At 43.0% G+C, this 16,604-nt stretch overlaps 6 protein-coding genes across 9 annotated transcripts; 2 read left to right on the forward strand and 4 right to left on the reverse strand.

Moving 5' to 3' along the window:
* Positions 1–136: 136 nt before the first annotated feature.
* LOC148389558 (uncharacterized) lies at positions 137–1,815 on the reverse strand. The gene is made up of 2 exons (XM_088391420.1): positions 1,433–1,815; positions 137–1,183 (listed from the first exon to the last, which is right to left on the reverse strand). Exons 1-2 carry the CDS (start codon positions 1,653–1,655, stop codon positions 852–854), a joined length of 555 nt encoding a protein of 184 aa, XP_088247546.1. The 5' UTR covers positions 1,656–1,815; the 3' UTR covers positions 137–851.
* A 120-nt stretch (positions 1,816–1,935) lies between these two features.
* gsdf (gonadal somatic cell derived factor) lies at positions 1,936–4,336 on the reverse strand. The gene is made up of 5 exons (XM_088391419.1): positions 4,080–4,336; positions 3,588–3,721; positions 3,435–3,512; positions 3,059–3,180; positions 1,936–2,779 (listed from the first exon to the last, which is right to left on the reverse strand). The coding sequence occupies exons 1-5, from the start codon at positions 4,187–4,189 to the stop codon at positions 2,636–2,638; spliced, it is 588 nt and encodes a 195-aa protein (XP_088247545.1). The 5' UTR covers positions 4,190–4,336; the 3' UTR covers positions 1,936–2,635.
* A 521-nt stretch (positions 4,337–4,857) lies between these two features.
* Positions 4,858–9,087, reverse strand: nup54 (nucleoporin 54). Of its 3 annotated transcripts, XM_088391417.1 has the most exons (14): positions 8,931–9,087; positions 8,330–8,437; positions 8,013–8,096; positions 7,729–7,899; positions 7,142–7,228; positions 6,881–7,039; positions 6,587–6,807; positions 6,231–6,418; positions 5,908–6,159; positions 5,739–5,832; positions 5,554–5,661; positions 5,365–5,484; positions 5,179–5,289; positions 4,858–5,089 (listed from the first exon to the last, which is right to left on the reverse strand). In XM_088391417.1, exons 1-14 carry the CDS (start codon positions 8,974–8,976, stop codon positions 4,961–4,963), a joined length of 1,878 nt encoding a protein of 625 aa, XP_088247543.1. In that variant the 5' UTR covers positions 8,977–9,087; the 3' UTR covers positions 4,858–4,960. The 3 variants fall into 3 exon arrangements, with proteins under 3 accessions (XP_088247543.1, XP_088247541.1, XP_088247542.1); XM_088391415.1 differs by lacking the exon at positions 7,729–7,899; XM_088391416.1 differs by lacking the exons at positions 7,729–7,899; positions 8,330–8,437 and having other exon boundaries at positions 8,931–9,007.
* Positions 9,088–9,422: 335 nt separating this feature from the next.
* Positions 9,423–10,515, reverse strand: nxnl2 (nucleoredoxin like 2). Its single transcript, XM_088392624.1, has 2 exons — positions 10,054–10,515; positions 9,423–9,833 (listed from the first exon to the last, which is right to left on the reverse strand). Exons 1-2 carry the CDS (start codon positions 10,353–10,355, stop codon positions 9,665–9,667), a joined length of 471 nt encoding a protein of 156 aa, XP_088248750.1. The 5' UTR covers positions 10,356–10,515; the 3' UTR covers positions 9,423–9,664.
* A 591-nt stretch (positions 10,516–11,106) lies between these two features.
* Positions 11,107–11,698, forward strand: gng10 (guanine nucleotide binding protein (G protein), gamma 10). Its single transcript, XM_088392625.1, has 2 exons — positions 11,107–11,294; positions 11,385–11,698. The coding sequence occupies exons 1-2, from the start codon at positions 11,214–11,216 to the stop codon at positions 11,508–11,510; spliced, it is 207 nt and encodes a 68-aa protein (XP_088248751.1). The 5' UTR covers positions 11,107–11,213; the 3' UTR covers positions 11,511–11,698.
* Positions 11,699–12,755: 1,057 nt separating this feature from the next.
* Positions 12,756–16,246, forward strand: btc (betacellulin, epidermal growth factor family member). 2 transcript variants are annotated; one of them, XM_088392717.1, is made up of 5 exons: positions 12,756–12,995; positions 13,344–13,451; positions 14,293–14,413; positions 14,491–14,637; positions 15,089–16,246. In XM_088392717.1, the coding sequence occupies exons 1-5, from the start codon at positions 12,956–12,958 to the stop codon at positions 15,222–15,224; spliced, it is 552 nt and encodes a 183-aa protein (XP_088248843.1). In that variant the 5' UTR covers positions 12,756–12,955; the 3' UTR covers positions 15,225–16,246. The 2 variants fall into 2 exon arrangements, with proteins under 2 accessions (XP_088248843.1, XP_088248841.1); XM_088392715.1 differs by having other exon boundaries at positions 12,758–12,995; positions 15,083–16,246.
* Positions 16,247–16,604: the final 358 nt, after the last annotated feature.

Genomic DNA, 16,604 nt, shown 5'->3' on the forward strand with positions numbered 1-16,604 from the left:
TTATTGTTCATAATTTGAATGAAAGTGTACTGAGCATTATTGTAACTGCTTTCTTTGGTTCATGTTATTGTTGTTTTTTGTGTTGCTTATTTTATTTTTGCATCACATTGATCTTGAATGGTGGTTCAATCAATCATTCAGATTTTTTGTTTTATTAGCACTTTTCATACTGTACAAAAAAAGGAAGTACAAATATTTGATGTGAAAAAGTCACTGCACAGAGTTAACCAGAAGAGGGCAGTGTTACGTAATTTCTTGATTTTGACTGACCTTTGCAACCCGAGCTACTATTCCTCTGAGATTTTTTTTATTCCTAATACAAACACAACAGATATCTTTATTCATCTACCCATCCATCCATCCATCCATTATCTGACCCGCTTCATCTCGAGAGAGTCACATTTGTAGTATAGCAATCATTTTATGAATTAAAATGTATATTTCTTATAAACTACCAAGCAAGAAAAATGAAAAATGCACTGAAAAATCTCTATAGATAGACTGTATTGTAAGTCTATTAAATATTATATTTTGCACTTTTGTTTTTGCAGAGAAAACATCCAGACACCCAGACACACACACACGCAAACACACACACAAATACAAATATATATATTATTAAAGTGTGTTGTTTTTGTCAGGGTTATGTAATGTGCCATTAGATAATACGCTGTTGCGTGCTGTTACATTGTATTTTTGTATTGATGTTTTCTTTAATTGTGACACCATCGTTGTGCTATGAAGAGGTGGATTCATTCAGATAAATTCCCACTGAAGGCCACCAAATGCATCGCCCACCTCTGGTATATTAGCAGCATGACTGGACAACCTGACTGGGAGTGTCCCTCATCTCATATCAGAGTTGGATTCCTCTGCCAGAACGTGACCAGGTAGGGCGGACACTTAAAGGCCGGGACATCCTGCTGCCCGACCACCTCCACACAGAACGAGTCGACCCTCCTGCCCGGGCCGAAGTGGTCGCTGACGTCGTAGCGGAGTCCGCAGGCTTGCGGGATGGTGATGGGAGTCGTGTGCTCTTGCAGAGCGTTAGCCTGCCATCTCACCTCTGCGGGCTCTGGGGTAACGTCCGACGTGTGGATGGGCAACACCACGAAGGCTTGCTGGAAGCTCTCACCGCTGTTGCACTTGATATTGGTTGACCAGCAGTATTCTCCAAGGGCTCCTGGGAAGAGAGATGGTTGAGAAAAGGCTGCAGCATTCCACTATTATATATTTAATTATTTATTTATTTATTCTATACTTTATTTATTCTTTATCTTTATTTGATTCAATATTTTTTTTAAAAAATAACAATAAAAATTAAAAATAAATACAAGCTAGACCAAAAGTCTATACAAAAAAACAACACAAAACAGAATAGTCACTCATCTCTAAGCTCTTTCCCCGCCAAAATAAACGACAGGCCGCTTACCCTCAATGGAGTCTTGCATCCGTATATTATGCTTATCCTGCAGCTGCAATTTCCTGGCGAACGTCTTCTCCGTGCACTCCATCAAGCAATCCGTCAGTTGTGGCAAGACGCTTGGGAGCGGCCGCAACAGCGTTTCCTTGCCTGAGCACTCGATCGCGCGTGAAACCAGAAGAACCGAGGATAGCACGCAGAAAGACGCCCACGTGGCCAAATATCGCGTCATTATTCCCTTTGCATTGAGTCAGGACAACTCGGGCCAGATCTTCTCGCAGGGTTCGTCGCTTCACTTCAGTTGAAGATAGGGAAGGATTTTCCACACGCAGATGGAAAAAATTCTGCAAGATCCTGAAGTGCGCAACAAGTTGCTCTTCCCCTCGGGAGCGACTGATTTCCTGGAGTATGACGCCAACATTCATTCCTTGGCTATATTCCTGTTTGGCAGGCGTGAAAGCTTTGCAGAAACTTCTATTAATAAGCCACAAAGGCTGTGCAAACATGAGAAGCTCATTCCAAAAGTCTTTATTAAACATAATAAATGCCACCAGTGAATCGTGAACTCATGCATGATTAAGTTGAGGTGCTATGAATAGATAAATATGCGCCTTAATTATACAATTATAAATGGAGACTGTCTCTATAAATAAAAAAAATAGGCAAAATAAATGCATTTCATTGGATAATATTGATCAAACAAAGCACACCTTATAATTTTTAAAAAGATGACTTCAGCTCCCTTGCACGTCTGCACATGAAAGCAACACTTTTTCTTTTGTATGGAAATTGTGAAGGGTTCACATGCCCAAACGTCTTCCTACAAAAGAGGAAAAATTGTTGAGCAGAGACAAGCCGAGTAATTTGGCACCAGGACGTTTGCACATTTTTGGAGGGAACATTCCGTACCTCACAGCGGCTTTAAAACGCTGCCCCCTGACATCAAGGATACTTAACCGAGGATAAAGTGTTCGGCAATAAATCCGGTCTGTCAAGTGCGTGACCTTGTGTGGTCATTTCTCGAAGTAAAAAAACATGCATGAGCTGTTATGGTGAAAACGAAATGCAGAACTTCTTGGCAGCTTTTCGTGCTTCCAAGATATTTTGCTCCCTACAATGGGTCAGTTTTGTGAGGTTATTTGCTAAATTGATGATTAATTTTTTGTCAAAAGGCTTTTTTTACAGTGCGATAGCGATTATAGGTGACAAATGTTACTCTTGGGAAGGTTGCAGGACGGCCGGGCATCCGCAGCCGCGGGTCAGGTGCATGGAGGTGATGACCATGGTGTTCCACTCGTCCCGGTACATGACGGGCATCGGGATCTGGGCGATGGGCAGGCAACATGGTGCCTGAACCTACAGAAATAAACAGGAGGGTTAATGAATTTGATGCACCATGATAGAAACTTTGGTTGATTAATTTTGGCAAGCTACTTGTGCATTCATTTGAGATTGGGAAGCGCCGAGACTTGCAGAGCTCCAACGTTGATGTTGGCAACACCGTGGCTTATCTATTTGCAGCTGCCTTAGTTTTTCAAAATACTCAAAGGGTGTGGATTGTGGGAGCACAAAAAAAAAAAAAGCAAAAAAACCAGACAGCCAGAAGGCAGCAAACCAAACTATGGCAAACACCACCTCCAAATCATCACGTTGGGTGGTAGTGGGCTGGGGCCTGCAAGACGCGCTGTGGCCACAAGGGGCGCAGTGCACCAAGGTCACACGCTCGGGAAAGATCATCCAATTGTCCCAGCCAAGATCTAAGGAAAAACATTACACAAATTAACACAATGAGGTCCTTTTATCTAAGTTTTATCCCACTGTTTATGTTTAAATATCTATTAGCCTGTCTATGGCGTTTCCCATTTTTTGTTAGCATTAAACTAGTGGTTGTAGTGTAGAGCCCAAGGGAATAAAAATCCTGTGTGACTGCTTAACTGTTTGTTATTCTTTATAAATATCGACTTTAAGTTAAAAAAAAATGGAGCCAATCCATTTTTAGGTGAGTATGTACCTGACATTAAAACCTCTGAGGTCCTGGAGCAGCACCCTGAGGTGTCCCCACCATCATCAGAGGAGGAGTTGGAAGAAGCTACAGAAATAGGGAAGAGATTGGGCGTGAAACTTTCTGGGATTAACTTTGTCAACATGTCAAGTCGCGTTTGACCTTCCAGAGCCTTGAGTCGTTCAGCAGTTCCGCTCCACTGCTTTTTGGCGCCCTCTGGCAGCCGTGGCTCGATCTGCAGGTTGAGAGCAGCCAAGAGCTCTTTGCGGATGGATTGCAGGGACAAACCGCGGCACCTGCACACAAACAGAATCAGGAACTTCAGTCTCTTGGGTGGTAAAGTTTAAGACACAATTAATATTAGATTAACAGGTTTCTGAAATTATATCTTCACAAAATATACACAATAATACATTGCAATAAACTACAGAATATAAATCACAAAAACAATGGGAAAAAATGGCAAATAAAAATATTAAAGCTAAAATATACAATTCAAATATGAAAACTACACATTAATCTATATGAAATACATGAATAGAAATATTTATAAAATGTACATGTGTATCATATTAATGAAATTATATTCAGACATGGTGGCAATACAAATATAAACATCGCACAACAAGTGTTCAAATAGATAACGTCGCCTACCTGCCGTCGGAGTCTTGCGGTATGGCATCTTCTTGCCCTGGCTGCAGGACAAACGCAATCACCACAGAGGAGCACATCAGTGCCATCACAGTGATGAAGGCAAAGGACATCTCGAGTCTCTGGATGGACGAACGGCGGCGGGCAAACTTGACAAACGGCGGTGGCTTCTTGCGATGGCAGGTGTCGGGGTAGGAGTGACCAGACTGGCGGATGCTGCTCAAGGTATTGGTTGTCGGGGCCTGGGAAAAGTGGCTTTTTATCTGCCTATAACCATGCTTGGCCTTGGGATGCTTAACATTGTTGCCCTGTCCTCTTGTCTGTGTGAAAAGAGAACATGAAGGATGAGCCAGCACACACGCTGACTAAGAGGAATTTAAGGTGTAAAACCACCCACAGAAAAAAAATCACGCCACGTGTGTCAAACTCAAGGCCAGACATTTAAGTGGCCCACTCAGGAAAATAAAGTCTGGACAAATAAATTCAAATCAACATCACATTGCAGTAGAACATATTTTTTCTGCTTCCTTTCCGTCAAAGACTCTGGCAATGTTATTGCCCTCTGCAGATCAAGGACGGCGTGTGGAGGGAAGAAACAGAAAACCTGGCACTAAGATGATATGCGGAAATCTGACAACATGGAGAGCCAACAGAAATAAAGCAGGATAAAAAAAAAAATCTGGTGACGAGAGCCAAAAATACAGCCACATTATCACATTAGTCTGGAGGGATATCGGCATCACACGCTAATAAAGATGTAGCCACCGTGCGGGTTTGGAGATTCCATTTGAAATGACATTTTAATACCGTTTTTGCGTCAAATAAAAAGCAATACAAAGATGTATGTACAAATGTTTTCAAAGTGACATCGTGCGGCGCTCAGCTCAACTGAGGACTCCGCCTCGTACGTGCCCGCTGTCGCTCAGTCCGTGCTCGATGAGTGTGATGTCTTCCAAGTCATCTTTAATGACGCTGATCAGGTGACTCAAACCGTCCTGCTGCTGCTTTAGATGCTAAAATGTGAAGGCGGGCGAAAACACTTTAGTTAGCCTTTAACACGACTAGCTAGTCGTGTCTTAAAATGGAGGTCTGAACCGCTTGCCTGTCTGATTTCTCGAAGGAGGTCGGCGTCCACGTTGTAGCGCTCCTCCGACCGCACGGCCCCGAAGTGGTTCTGCATGCGGATTTGGGACATCAGCTCGTTCAAGCGACCCTGACGGATGAAAAACATTCACTAACAATAAAAGCACGCTCAGAAAATGGTTTATTTCAAGACAGCTTTGCTCACCTTGAACTGCGTGGGGGCGTTGAGCTCTGACTGAATGGTGTCAACCTGCACCCTGAGGTGCTCCTCATCCACCTGGATGGCGTAGCCCCTTTTCCTCTGGATCTCCTGTTTGATCAGCACCTGTGAAGAAAAGAGGGGCGATGGTGAGAAGGTGAAACGAGGAAAGACGAGTTGAGAGACGTGTGGTACCTGCAGCACGCGGTGAGAGAGGTCCATCAGCTTCCTCTTGTACTGGGCGATCTTGGCCACCGTGGTTGCCTGGTTCTTCTGGAGCTCGCTGATGTCGTTGGAGACAATCTGCAAAAATCGCAATTACCGTCAGTTATTATTATTATTATAATATTTTTTCTTAAATGTCAATGTTGTCCACTTACGTCCACTCTCGTCTGATGCTGCTTTGTCATCTGCTCCTGGATCTGAAGTCGATGAAGCAACTCTTTGAAGCCCACCATTGGAACTGGGATCAACCTGGGCACCAAAGAGGTGAAGGTTGTGGACGTTTAGCACGCCGGCTTGCAAAAAACAAACAGCAAAGCGACTCACTTTTCTGGGTCAGGATTGTCCACCTTGGCCTGCTCCCAGATGATGGGGTCCACACCCGCCGGGGCGTTCTGGAGAAGCTGTTTTTGCTGCGCCGGCGTGAGCTCAGTGCGCGTGACCGACATGGCGACACCCAGTTGCGTCAGCTGAGCCTTGATGTTGGCCTGCTCCAGGTACGTGAAGAGCGTGGAGGCGGGAATACGCTTGGACGTGCCGTTCGGGGAGCGCTCCACCACGTAAATGATCACCTCTGTCCTGAAAGACGCCACGCACAATATCGATTATCAAATGAATCATCAATGAGTGTGTGATCATGCGAGACGCACTGGTCATTGGGCAAAGACTTGACGCCGTCCACGTTGACGCTGAGCGTCTGGTTGCTTCCCAGAACCTTGTGCAGCGACTCCACCAGCAGCTGCTGCTGCGCTCGCACGTCCGCCTCCTTCTTGTTGAGGACTAAGACCACCAGGCCGTCTTCATCCTTGCTGATGGGCACGCAACTGTAGCCTACAGCCTGGCGAGCGCAAAAGATTGAACAGCCGTTCACATTTTCGCTCTGTGCCAAGGGCTCGGGTTATGACCAATCACGGACGACCTGGTCATGTGACGTTGGCGAGCTAAGCCGTGAATTGGCATTACCTGAGCCCTGAGCATCTGTGATGTCATTTTCAGCCGGCTTTACCTTGAACCTGCAGAAGGGATTCTCCTGATTGAACTCCACGGGGGGGTTGTTGTTGCTGAAGTAGCCTTTGCCCGTGCCCCAGTAGGCCTGCAGCTGGTTCCATTTGGCCAGAATGGAGTCACGCTCGTCTCCCAGCAAGGTGGGCGCCGACAATGCGGTCACCTGCTGGTACAACTGATTGGGCTGAGCTTGCTGCTGAGCAGGCTGGCCAAACAAGCCTCCTGGTGAGAAAATAAACAGTTTACTACGATTTAGTGAAGCTGTCATTTGCTCACAGCTGTCACTGGCACTCACCCTGCTGCTGCTGAGCGGGCTGAAGATTGAAGCCACCGAACCCACCCAGACTGGTGGTACCTAATCCGGTTCCGAATCCGCTGGTGCCGGCAGCTGTTCCGGTACCAAGGCCGGAAGTGAAACCGAAGCCTTTGTTTTGAGTGTTGCCGAACAGACCTCCTATGAACACAAAAGAATGCAGAGAATAAAACTGTGAAAACCATGCAATTTTTTTTTCCCATAAGCCAAATGGAGGTTTCTCCATCGAGTCAATCAACTTACCTGTGGTGCCGGAAGAGGGCGCAAAACTAAACGTGGAACCCGGCGCGGCAGCACTTGTCGTGGTTGTGCCAAAGCCACCAAAAGTGCCTGAGGACCCCAAAAACAATCATGATAAATTAATTATGTTAAGGACGAAATCAGTATGATATGAACAAATGAACAAACAAAAAAATGGACCTGGATCATCAATAAAAAAGTGGTTGGTGTATTAAAGTAGATGAGTGCATTGACACATGATGAGGGGCCATCAAACATAATTCCAGTTTAAATAGGCAGTCACCAACTACAGATTATTTGTAATCAATTATAATGCACCACACACAGGTCTTTGGATTGAAACCATAGAAACAAATGATTAATAATACACTTTGCCTTCAAAAGTCTTCAGTCCTCCGATTGGAAGACAAGGATGCTAATGAGGGTTTGTTTTCTGTCATTAGCCCGAATTACGTCCCTGATGGCCCCTCATATGTCATTTCTACCTTACGCAAAGGCCAACGCATGACATGACGACACAACACAGACGTGACACATGGATGTTTGTGCTCGCGGCACGACTCGGGATCACTCACAAAGGTTTCATCTACCTGTGCTAGCCAGGCTATTGCCAAAATTGAAAACGGTGCCAGCGGTGGATGTCGGGCCAAAGCAGCCCGCGTTAAAGCCCACGGCACCTGCCGCCGGGTTGGCATTTAAGCCGAAACCCCCAAAACTAAACCCACCGGCCGCTGCGCCTCCGGTTCCCAGCCCCCCAAATCCTACAGGCCAGCAAAGGCGGGCAGCGAGAGGGAGAGAACCACACAGTCGGGAGTTAAAATGACAAGTGTTAATACAAAGATAAAATCACGAAGATGATGGTGTGGCAACGTACCCGTGTTGGTGGCGCCGAAGGAAAATCCTGTTGCTGGTGCAGCAGCGGTTGTTGTCGCTGTGCCAAAACTTGGAGCTGTGAGAGCTGAAACCAGAAATGTGATCAGATGACACTACTGAAACATCTTGGAAATTAATAACTCAAAAAATGAATTTTCGGGGCACATGGGAAACAATAAGCAATGTCATAATTGCAAGAGTAAATAACAAAATAATAAAAGAAAGTCATCTATCTTTTGGCATCCCCCCCTCATTGATTTACAACTTTATTCTCAAAACTTGGAAGACAGGGGCTCAAGAAAAGAAGAGGAGGCTTACTGCCAAATCCAGAGGCGGCTGTGGTGGTAGTCGCGGGGGCACCAAAGCCAAAAGCTGTCGATGCAGTGGTCTTTGCGCCAAATGAACCGAATGCAAACCCTGTTGTGCCTTCACAAAAAACCCAAGTGCTATAAATAAGTCAAGTTACGTTAAGTTTGCCCAGAAATGTATATTTCACCTCATTAGCCACAACAGCATTATTTATTACTTATTGAATAACAAAAGGTGGCATTTTACTCTTGTCGTGACGTCAGAATAGTGCGACAGCAATGACGTAGTTAAGGCGCGTCTAAGTAGTGATCGTTTATTATTTTTCCATGGTAGTTTTTAAGAGTTAAATACACGCTCTTGTCCACTGTATGAAATTTATTGTATAACGATGAAGGAATAGAAAACTAGCAAATGATTCCGAAAACAGCCTGTAGATTATTGTGATGTTTATCGTCACCCGGCATAGCAGAAATGCATCGATGCTCTTTTTGTCACGAGGGTACACCCCTTGACATTATGCGAGTCAAACCAGGGCTTAAAAATGCCACCGAGACACCAACAAATAAAAACAACTAATAAGAAATTGAATTTTGAACTAAAACGCACTTACTTGCTGCAGGATTTGAGGCTGCGCCGCTGCCAAAATTGAACGCCATGTTGACTATCCGTCACCGGGTTCTTCTTCTCTTCCTTTTTGTCGCTGTGCTGCTTCTCTACCAACAGGAGGACGCACTACCGCCACCTGTAGGCTGAACTTGCTATGATTCTGGAAAGTTGCGTTCAGGCTTTCTTAAAAGATAATACACATTTTAGTTCCAAAATATTCGACGTCACATGGTGGTTATTTACATAAAAACACTACGAGGAATGACGTCATAGTATCATCAGACACTGTCTGTATCAGGGAGCCACTTTAAAAGGTTCTCTGAAGACATGCTGCTTTTTAATAACCTGTTGGATCCTTGACAGTGACAACGGCAAAGTCAGCGCACACAAACACACACTGGAGACAACACAAGTGAGGGTGTGTGTTAATGAGGCTACAGGGAATGCATTGTTTCTATGTGAGACAGGCCCCTTAAACACAACAACAGACAAGGTCTTTAGAATATTCTTTTATTCACACATAAAAACATTATAAAAAAGTACAGTATGATGGATGTGACATCAAAAATGACATGTAGCGCAAAATATGTGCCTGAGCTTTTTCTCAAAATGCATAGCTTATTAAATTGTAAATAAATTAAATACATAAGTCTGGGATGACCTTATGTGATACTCATGTCTGCTAGTGAGTCGTGAGATTTATATGTGCATTGGGTCAAAGGTCGGGAAAAGACAGTTCTAGCCTTTGAAATTCTGGAAGATCTCAGCAGCCTCCAGCCAAGTACGGAAGCAGGCCAAGCCTCTGTCTCGGATCTGCTTGCGGCCTTTGTCCGTGATCACGTCGCCATTCTCTTTCACGATCAGCAGTTTTGGCACGGCCGTGATGTTGTAGCGCTTCTTCAACTCGCTGCAACGACAACATCAGATCAGTGAGCTTCTTAAGAATGTTCTTTTTTGTTGCTTTTTGCAGAAATTATAATGACTTTGAGAGGGATTTGCAGTCTCCTCTTGAGTTTAGGATTACGAAAGAGAGGGTGACCTCCATAAGCTTTTAAGCAGACAGTGAATCCAAACAAAAAGGCAAATTAAAATACTAATTTAGAAAAGATTATTTATTTGACACTGACTACTTGTAATCGTCCGTCCAGGGCAGTGCCAGCCAGTCGCCGTGCATGTCGTGGTAGTACTCCACCATGTCCTCGGTGGATTTATCCGATGACACGAAGACCACCTCGAACTGCGCGGGGGGTTCACCCTCTTCCACCAGTTCCGTATAGAAGTCACACAAGACGGGCGTGAAGTCACGGCAAGGCGGACACCAGCCTGCCGAGAAGTAGATGCCCACCACCTTGTTCCGCAGCGCTTCCTCGGGCTCGACAAAGTCGCCGTCTTTGTTGAGGAGAGTGCGGCCAGCGAACACTTCCACCATGGCTGCTTTTGAAATTTGTCCCTTTTCGTTTACGTACTTTTAAACATGGCTCTTCGAGGAAGGAGCTTCACCTTCATGTTTATCTTCTTAGCCAGCTAACCTCCCCTTAATCGCCGATCGACCAATGGGAGCTCGCCAGAGTGGTGACGTCACTCCACGGACACATGGTTTTCTCATGATGCATTCAAGTACACAATGAAAGTGTCGGTAATTTTGCACTCATCGACGTTTTATCACAAGGGGTGACAAAAATTGGGATAACAAACTTCTGTTTATTTTATTTTACTGCATTTAAATATACTTTTCTCATTTTCAATTAAAATATTCCTTTGCAACTTCTCATATTATTTGACATACATGTTTTTACATTTTAATTGAAAAATATACGTATATGTAAAGATAAATGAAAACAATGTCATTTGTTTTTCATTTTAAACTATTTTTAAATCTTTGAACTCACTGCACTACAGTACTTTACAATACGGTATTTAAATTTGCAAAGCAATTTGTGCAGTACAGTCACTCACCCGCTAGATGAGAGTAAAGTATTCTCTCACGATACTTGTTTAATGAGTAAAAAGTTTACTTTTGTTAATCGGACACCAAATTCATCAAATATCATACAGTACGTCAAAATAGAAGCAATACAGATCAATGTATCTGTATTGAAAAAAATTGCTCTTTTTACCTTCCTTGCGCTTCTCCTTCCATTGGAGCTAGATGGACTGGGAGGTCACTTTGGAAAAAAAAACCCGCGGCTCTTCCTTCCTTCTTTTGCCGTCGTTTGCTTTCTCCATTTGAGTGTTAAGCCGCGACGGAGGACTGACGAGACATTTTTACCAGAAGAAACATTCCAACATGACCTCCAATTCCAGTTTATCCAGTATGCGTCGGCTCGTGGAGCAGCTGAAGCTGGAGGCCAGCGTGGAGAGGATGAAGGTAAGGGAAAGAACATTTAGAAATCGACTTAAAAGTAAGTCTAAGACTATATGAGATGAATACACACATATGTAAATATGAATATAACAGGTGTCGCAGGCTGCTGCGGAGTTGCAGCAGTTTTGTCTGCAGAACGCAGGCAGGGACGCTCTGCTGGTGGGCGTCCCTGCAGGAAGCAACCCCTTCCGAGAGCCACGATCCTGCACGGTGGTGTGAAATCCGCCGGCGCGGATCATCGCCCACTCATAAGGGACGTCGAGCAGCATCAGAAGCGTCATTTGGAATCTTTAGGAGAAAAACTAAACTACCTGTTGTGCTGCCAGAAAAGGAGTGCAAAATATAAGCACGGAAAGTTTGTTGACTGTTTTTTAAACATATAAAACGATTAAAACATTCCAAAAATATTTTGCGAGAGACATTTCATGTGTGAAATTTTTATTTAGACTATACGCTATGGATTTGCATAATTCAGAGCTCAAATATCTAGCCCAGTGGCAAATTTGGCACACAACTTAAAAATACCAGCTTTTTGTTGATTTAATTAAAAAAAAAGGTTTAAAAGCTATAGTCACCGCCCAAGGTATCACTGAAACTCTGACAAGGGTGTTTATTTTGACGTTGCTTGGATGCAGGAGGTTCGAATCTCTTAAAATCATCGCTTCCTGATGCTCGGGCTAAGTTGGGCGCATATCCAGACAAAGAGCGCGAGAGAGGAAACTAGCTCTTCCTGTTCAAAGTCCCACAGACGCTCAGAACATTTGACTCCATCTCAAAGTGGGGAGAAAGTTCTGGAAATCAATGTTTTGCGTTCAGAATTTTCAATGGTAATCGAATTTCCCTTATGTTTGTATTTGCATATTTAATAGCTGCCGAAAAACAAACTATCATTTGTTCATCCTGAGTGTTATTTTCTCGTAGTACATAGAGTACATAGTCCTTTTTTTATTTTCTTTTTTTTTTATTTACTTTAGCTAGGATCACTATTACAACTAGTATGATTGCTCCATACATAGCAAAATCTAAAAGCAAAACATTATTTCAGTAACTACAGAAACGAAATAACGTCATCTGCTGGTCAATAAAGAAATGACAAAATGAGCCAATTATTTTTTCATGGTGTGATAAAAAAAACACATTTTGGAGATTTCATTAATTCACTAATGGGACTAAAATGAAAACAAATGTTTTCCTTGTGTTGCTAGGAAGAACTAATGGGGCTCAAGGGTAACTGCCCCAAGATTTTTTTACATTTTTATTTTGAGTCAGAAAATTCTTTTATCATGTTTCAGTTGAATCACCAAAAAGTTTCATGAGGATTTAAATGACTTTCCACGGAAGGGGACAAAAAGGTACACCTGCTAGTGGATTTTTAAAAGGTGTACTCGTTCTTTCCTTGAATGCGTTTTCTTTTAGAAATGTGGGCGGTGAAACTGAGTGGGAGTATCAGGTTCCAAGTGACGGCTCTGCTCTATTCACACACACTGAGCGCACACTAAAACACACACACACACTCTGGCCAACTCGGCTTCCAAGGCCACACATTCCCTAAATGAAGAACGTCGTGGACCACAAGGGCAGTTTTTTGTCCTTCCTTGGAATTTATAAAGTGTGGATTGAAATTTCACACCTCCGATGACTACTTTGGCTCGAGCGAAGACGTCATGGCCAAAGTGTATGGACTCTATGTTGCAATATTGACAGGTACTTTCTCATTGAGTATTAAATTGCTTTTTTTTATTATCATGGTTAATGATTTAAACGAGGAGGAGTGAAAATGACTTTGCGGCCTTAGTCTATGTTTGAATGGAAGCGAGCAGGCCATTGAGCAGCTGTGATAGTCAATAGACTTCATACACACACACGCACAAATACACACTTTCGAATTAATCTCACAACTATTTTCAGTTGGTCACTCAGAGGAAACTTTCATCGGCCATGACTCAGCAGCACAATACACAACAGGTGCAATGTGACAAAAAGTGAAATCATGCTGTCTCTATGTGTGTGTGTCTGTGTGTGTGTGTGTATACGCATGTGCCGTACATGTAGTGCTGGCCTTACATGAATGTTCCTCGGCCAGCTGGAACACCTCTGACAAGGCCGTCAGTCCAACGGAGGGCCCCTGCCGTCGCCAGGGCAACGGAGACAACTGCACAGGTAGATTAGCTGAAACGAGGGGGATGTGAAATAACAAATTGGAAAATAAGATTGGGGAAAGAAAAACAAACAAGCAAGTAGGAAAGCTTTTGCATAAATGTTTGCAGAACTGACAGTTTTAAATTGATCATTTAAGCCTATTCGAGCCTTTAGAAGTATTCATATTTTTTTTATATTTGCACAGCTTTAAAAACTAAAGCCTCAATAAAATAAAATAAAATAATCCAAAATTAACTCAAATAAACTAAATAGAAATGATATAAATTAATCTAAGATTAGACCAAATGTGACTTTAACTAATCCAAGATAAAAATTAATTGGCCACACTGAATTAAGCAGCAATAACCATGCAAAAATAAGTTCGGGCACTGTAAACTAGGCTTGGAAATTACAACAGGTTTGTCTCGTGACGTTTTCCGTGGCCCCTTGAACTCAATAACTTTCGTGTCTTTGAAGCTCTCTCATTGACGCTGCTGTGTTGTTTTATGAGGCCTCATCGAAAGGAACGCATCATAAAGATAGCGAGCCAACGAGAAGAAATGGCGCATGTGTGTTTTACAACCTTATAATAACTGCGGCGGTGTATATGTGCTTTTTGAATCTTTAACTACGCCATTTTTTTTTTTGCGGCACTAATCCCCCGCCCCGGCTTTCCTAAGGATCATATTGCAATCTATTTATATGGTCGACTCATAACAGAAGGTTAGCTTTGAAGTCAAAGGAGACCATCTGACGTTTGCAACGGCCCTGAAACAGGGAAACAAATTGAATTACCAATTCGTTAATCTGGTCTACCAAAAACCCGAAAGAACTAATCTCAACAACATGCTGTCATGTCTAGCGCCTACTCTGGACACGGGACAGTGGAATGGACACTTCAGCAAATGTCCGCATGAACTTCATCACTACTGTATCCATGGAGAGTGTCGCTACATTAAAGACCATAAGACACCATCCTGCAGGTGAGATAAAGTTTCCTCATAAATTTTAAATCCAGCTTTGGATGTATTGTTTTAATTGCTGGTCTTTGGTTCCTCAGGTGTCAGTATGGTTACATCGGTTCCAGGTGTGAGTACGTGGACCTGGACGGGCGGATAGGAGAGAGGAAGCAGATCATCATCATCTGCGTTATCGCGGCACTCGTGGTCCTTATTCTTCTCATTGTGTTTGTTTTTGTATGTTCACGGTGAGTGTCTGGTTGATTGCGATGGATACTTTGTTGACAATCATGCCGAGGGAATTTGGATTTAGGAGTTTCGGTTGTCACGTTTATGAGCAAGCGCCACTCCCAATACTTCCTGGTTTAGCTACAACTTTATTACCAAACATGAAGCCACAAAGGCTTGAGCAATTGAGCATATTAGCTTGTTAGCTTTTTGTGAATGAGTTACTAAGCACCTTTGTACAAAATAAGGTTTAAGTTTCAGGACTATGGTTAATGTTTGATGTTTAGGGTCAGATTTCAATATTTTGTCATTATTCACATTGCATTTTTACGTTTAATATTGATGTTCAGGTTTGGGAACTAGCATTAGCCTTAAGGTTTAGCATTAGCCAAGTTAGCTAACCTTAGCTAGCATATCCATTGCGATGCCATTGTGTGTTTTTAAACATGGTGTCTTTCCTGGCAGTCGCAGATTCCGATGTTGCCGGAAGAGGAGACGGCGGCGAGAGGAACCCAAGAACGGGACGGAGAAACTAAACATGATGGCTACCAAAATGCTTCCGGTAACATCAGACTCAGGGGAGCCTCTGAACAATAACGCCGTTTGACAGGAGTGTGCGTTCATGCCTGTCTGGGAACAGTTCAAGTGTCGTTTTTGACGGATGCACAGGAGCTGCTGAAATCTAACCCTCTGGCCTTTTCGAAATGGAATCCTTCTTGACAGCAAGCCATCTCTGCACACCATGGAGGCCATTCAAATGTGAAGTCTGCAAAGCCTGGGTGGGACATTGAGATAGCGATAACTTAGTTGGATTTATGATAAACCCGAGCCAGGGATGAGCGCTCAAGGGAACATGCTGGACTAATTAGGGCGCTATCGGGCCTTTTAAAAGCCGCCAATTGCAGATCCCAGTGCAGCAAAAATTTTCCATCAGTTCGTCCTTCATCCATAGTAACTTGCTGAATACGCCGTATTGTATGATATCATTGCTTATTTATCAACATTATCAATGCAAAGAGTATAAGATGTTTGCCCATAATTTAAACTCACTCCTTACTTTTGCTGTAAATGTTAAGCCTCTCTCTAGTCTGTATATGGAAAAGCTTTTTTGGCACAAGTGTTACGCCACAAGCCGCATTTTTGTTTTTGATCATCTGGAAGGACTCGTAAATGTGAAAAGACTGCAGGAGGAGCACAAGGAGGACTTTTTAGTGTATATTTGGATTTTCCGAGCTTGAACAACCCAACCTGTGTGTGACTGAGGAGAAAGTGGTCCGCTGTTGGTGAAGTCTGCTCACGTTTATTTAGGTCTCATCTCTTTTCATTCAACTATGTTTGCTGTATTTGTATAAAATCCACCATGAAACAGCTTCAATGTCAATGCCAGGGCTTTTTTTTTTTCCAACATGCCAGGAGATTGTGTACAAACAATGAGGTAGTTAAAAATGGTTACAGTACAATGATGGTATGTTGTAATATAACCAGCTGCAATTAGAAGCACGATGTCGTAGGCGTCGACAAATTCCTGCGCTGTTGGCAGCAAGGTTTCACATTGCTCCACAATGGTGGCATTGAAAGATGTTATGAACAAATATTCATTTAGAAAAAAAATAAAAAATATATATATGAGTGCTGTTTCTAATATTTTGACTAATATGACCAGATATACTGTACAGAAACGATTATCTTCATAAAGGTCATTTTATATCCTAACTTTCAATATATGTACTTATGTCTAAATATGTTTTGGGGAGATAATAGGTTTTAAAAGATAAATCGATGGTTTCCTGGGTATGCACGGATCATTGACCTAATTCCAGGTGACCAGCGTATGTCTCCACTGAGCTGTGGAATGTAAAGGGGTGTGTTCTGATAAGCGTGACAGATAGCAGCCCACGTGACACTCACAGGGAAGAGTCTATCATAATTTTTTTTTTTAATATCAAATTCCGGAAAGGTGCCAAAATGAGCCCTTTAAGCTGTGCTA

The sequence above is a fragment of the Syngnathus floridae genome, chromosome 12 (assembly GCF_059516105.1).
Source record: "Syngnathus floridae isolate MCC-2025c chromosome 12, RoL_Sflo_1.0, whole genome shotgun sequence".
In the NCBI taxonomy this organism is placed as follows: Eukaryota; Metazoa; Chordata; class Actinopteri; order Syngnathiformes; family Syngnathidae; genus Syngnathus; species Syngnathus floridae.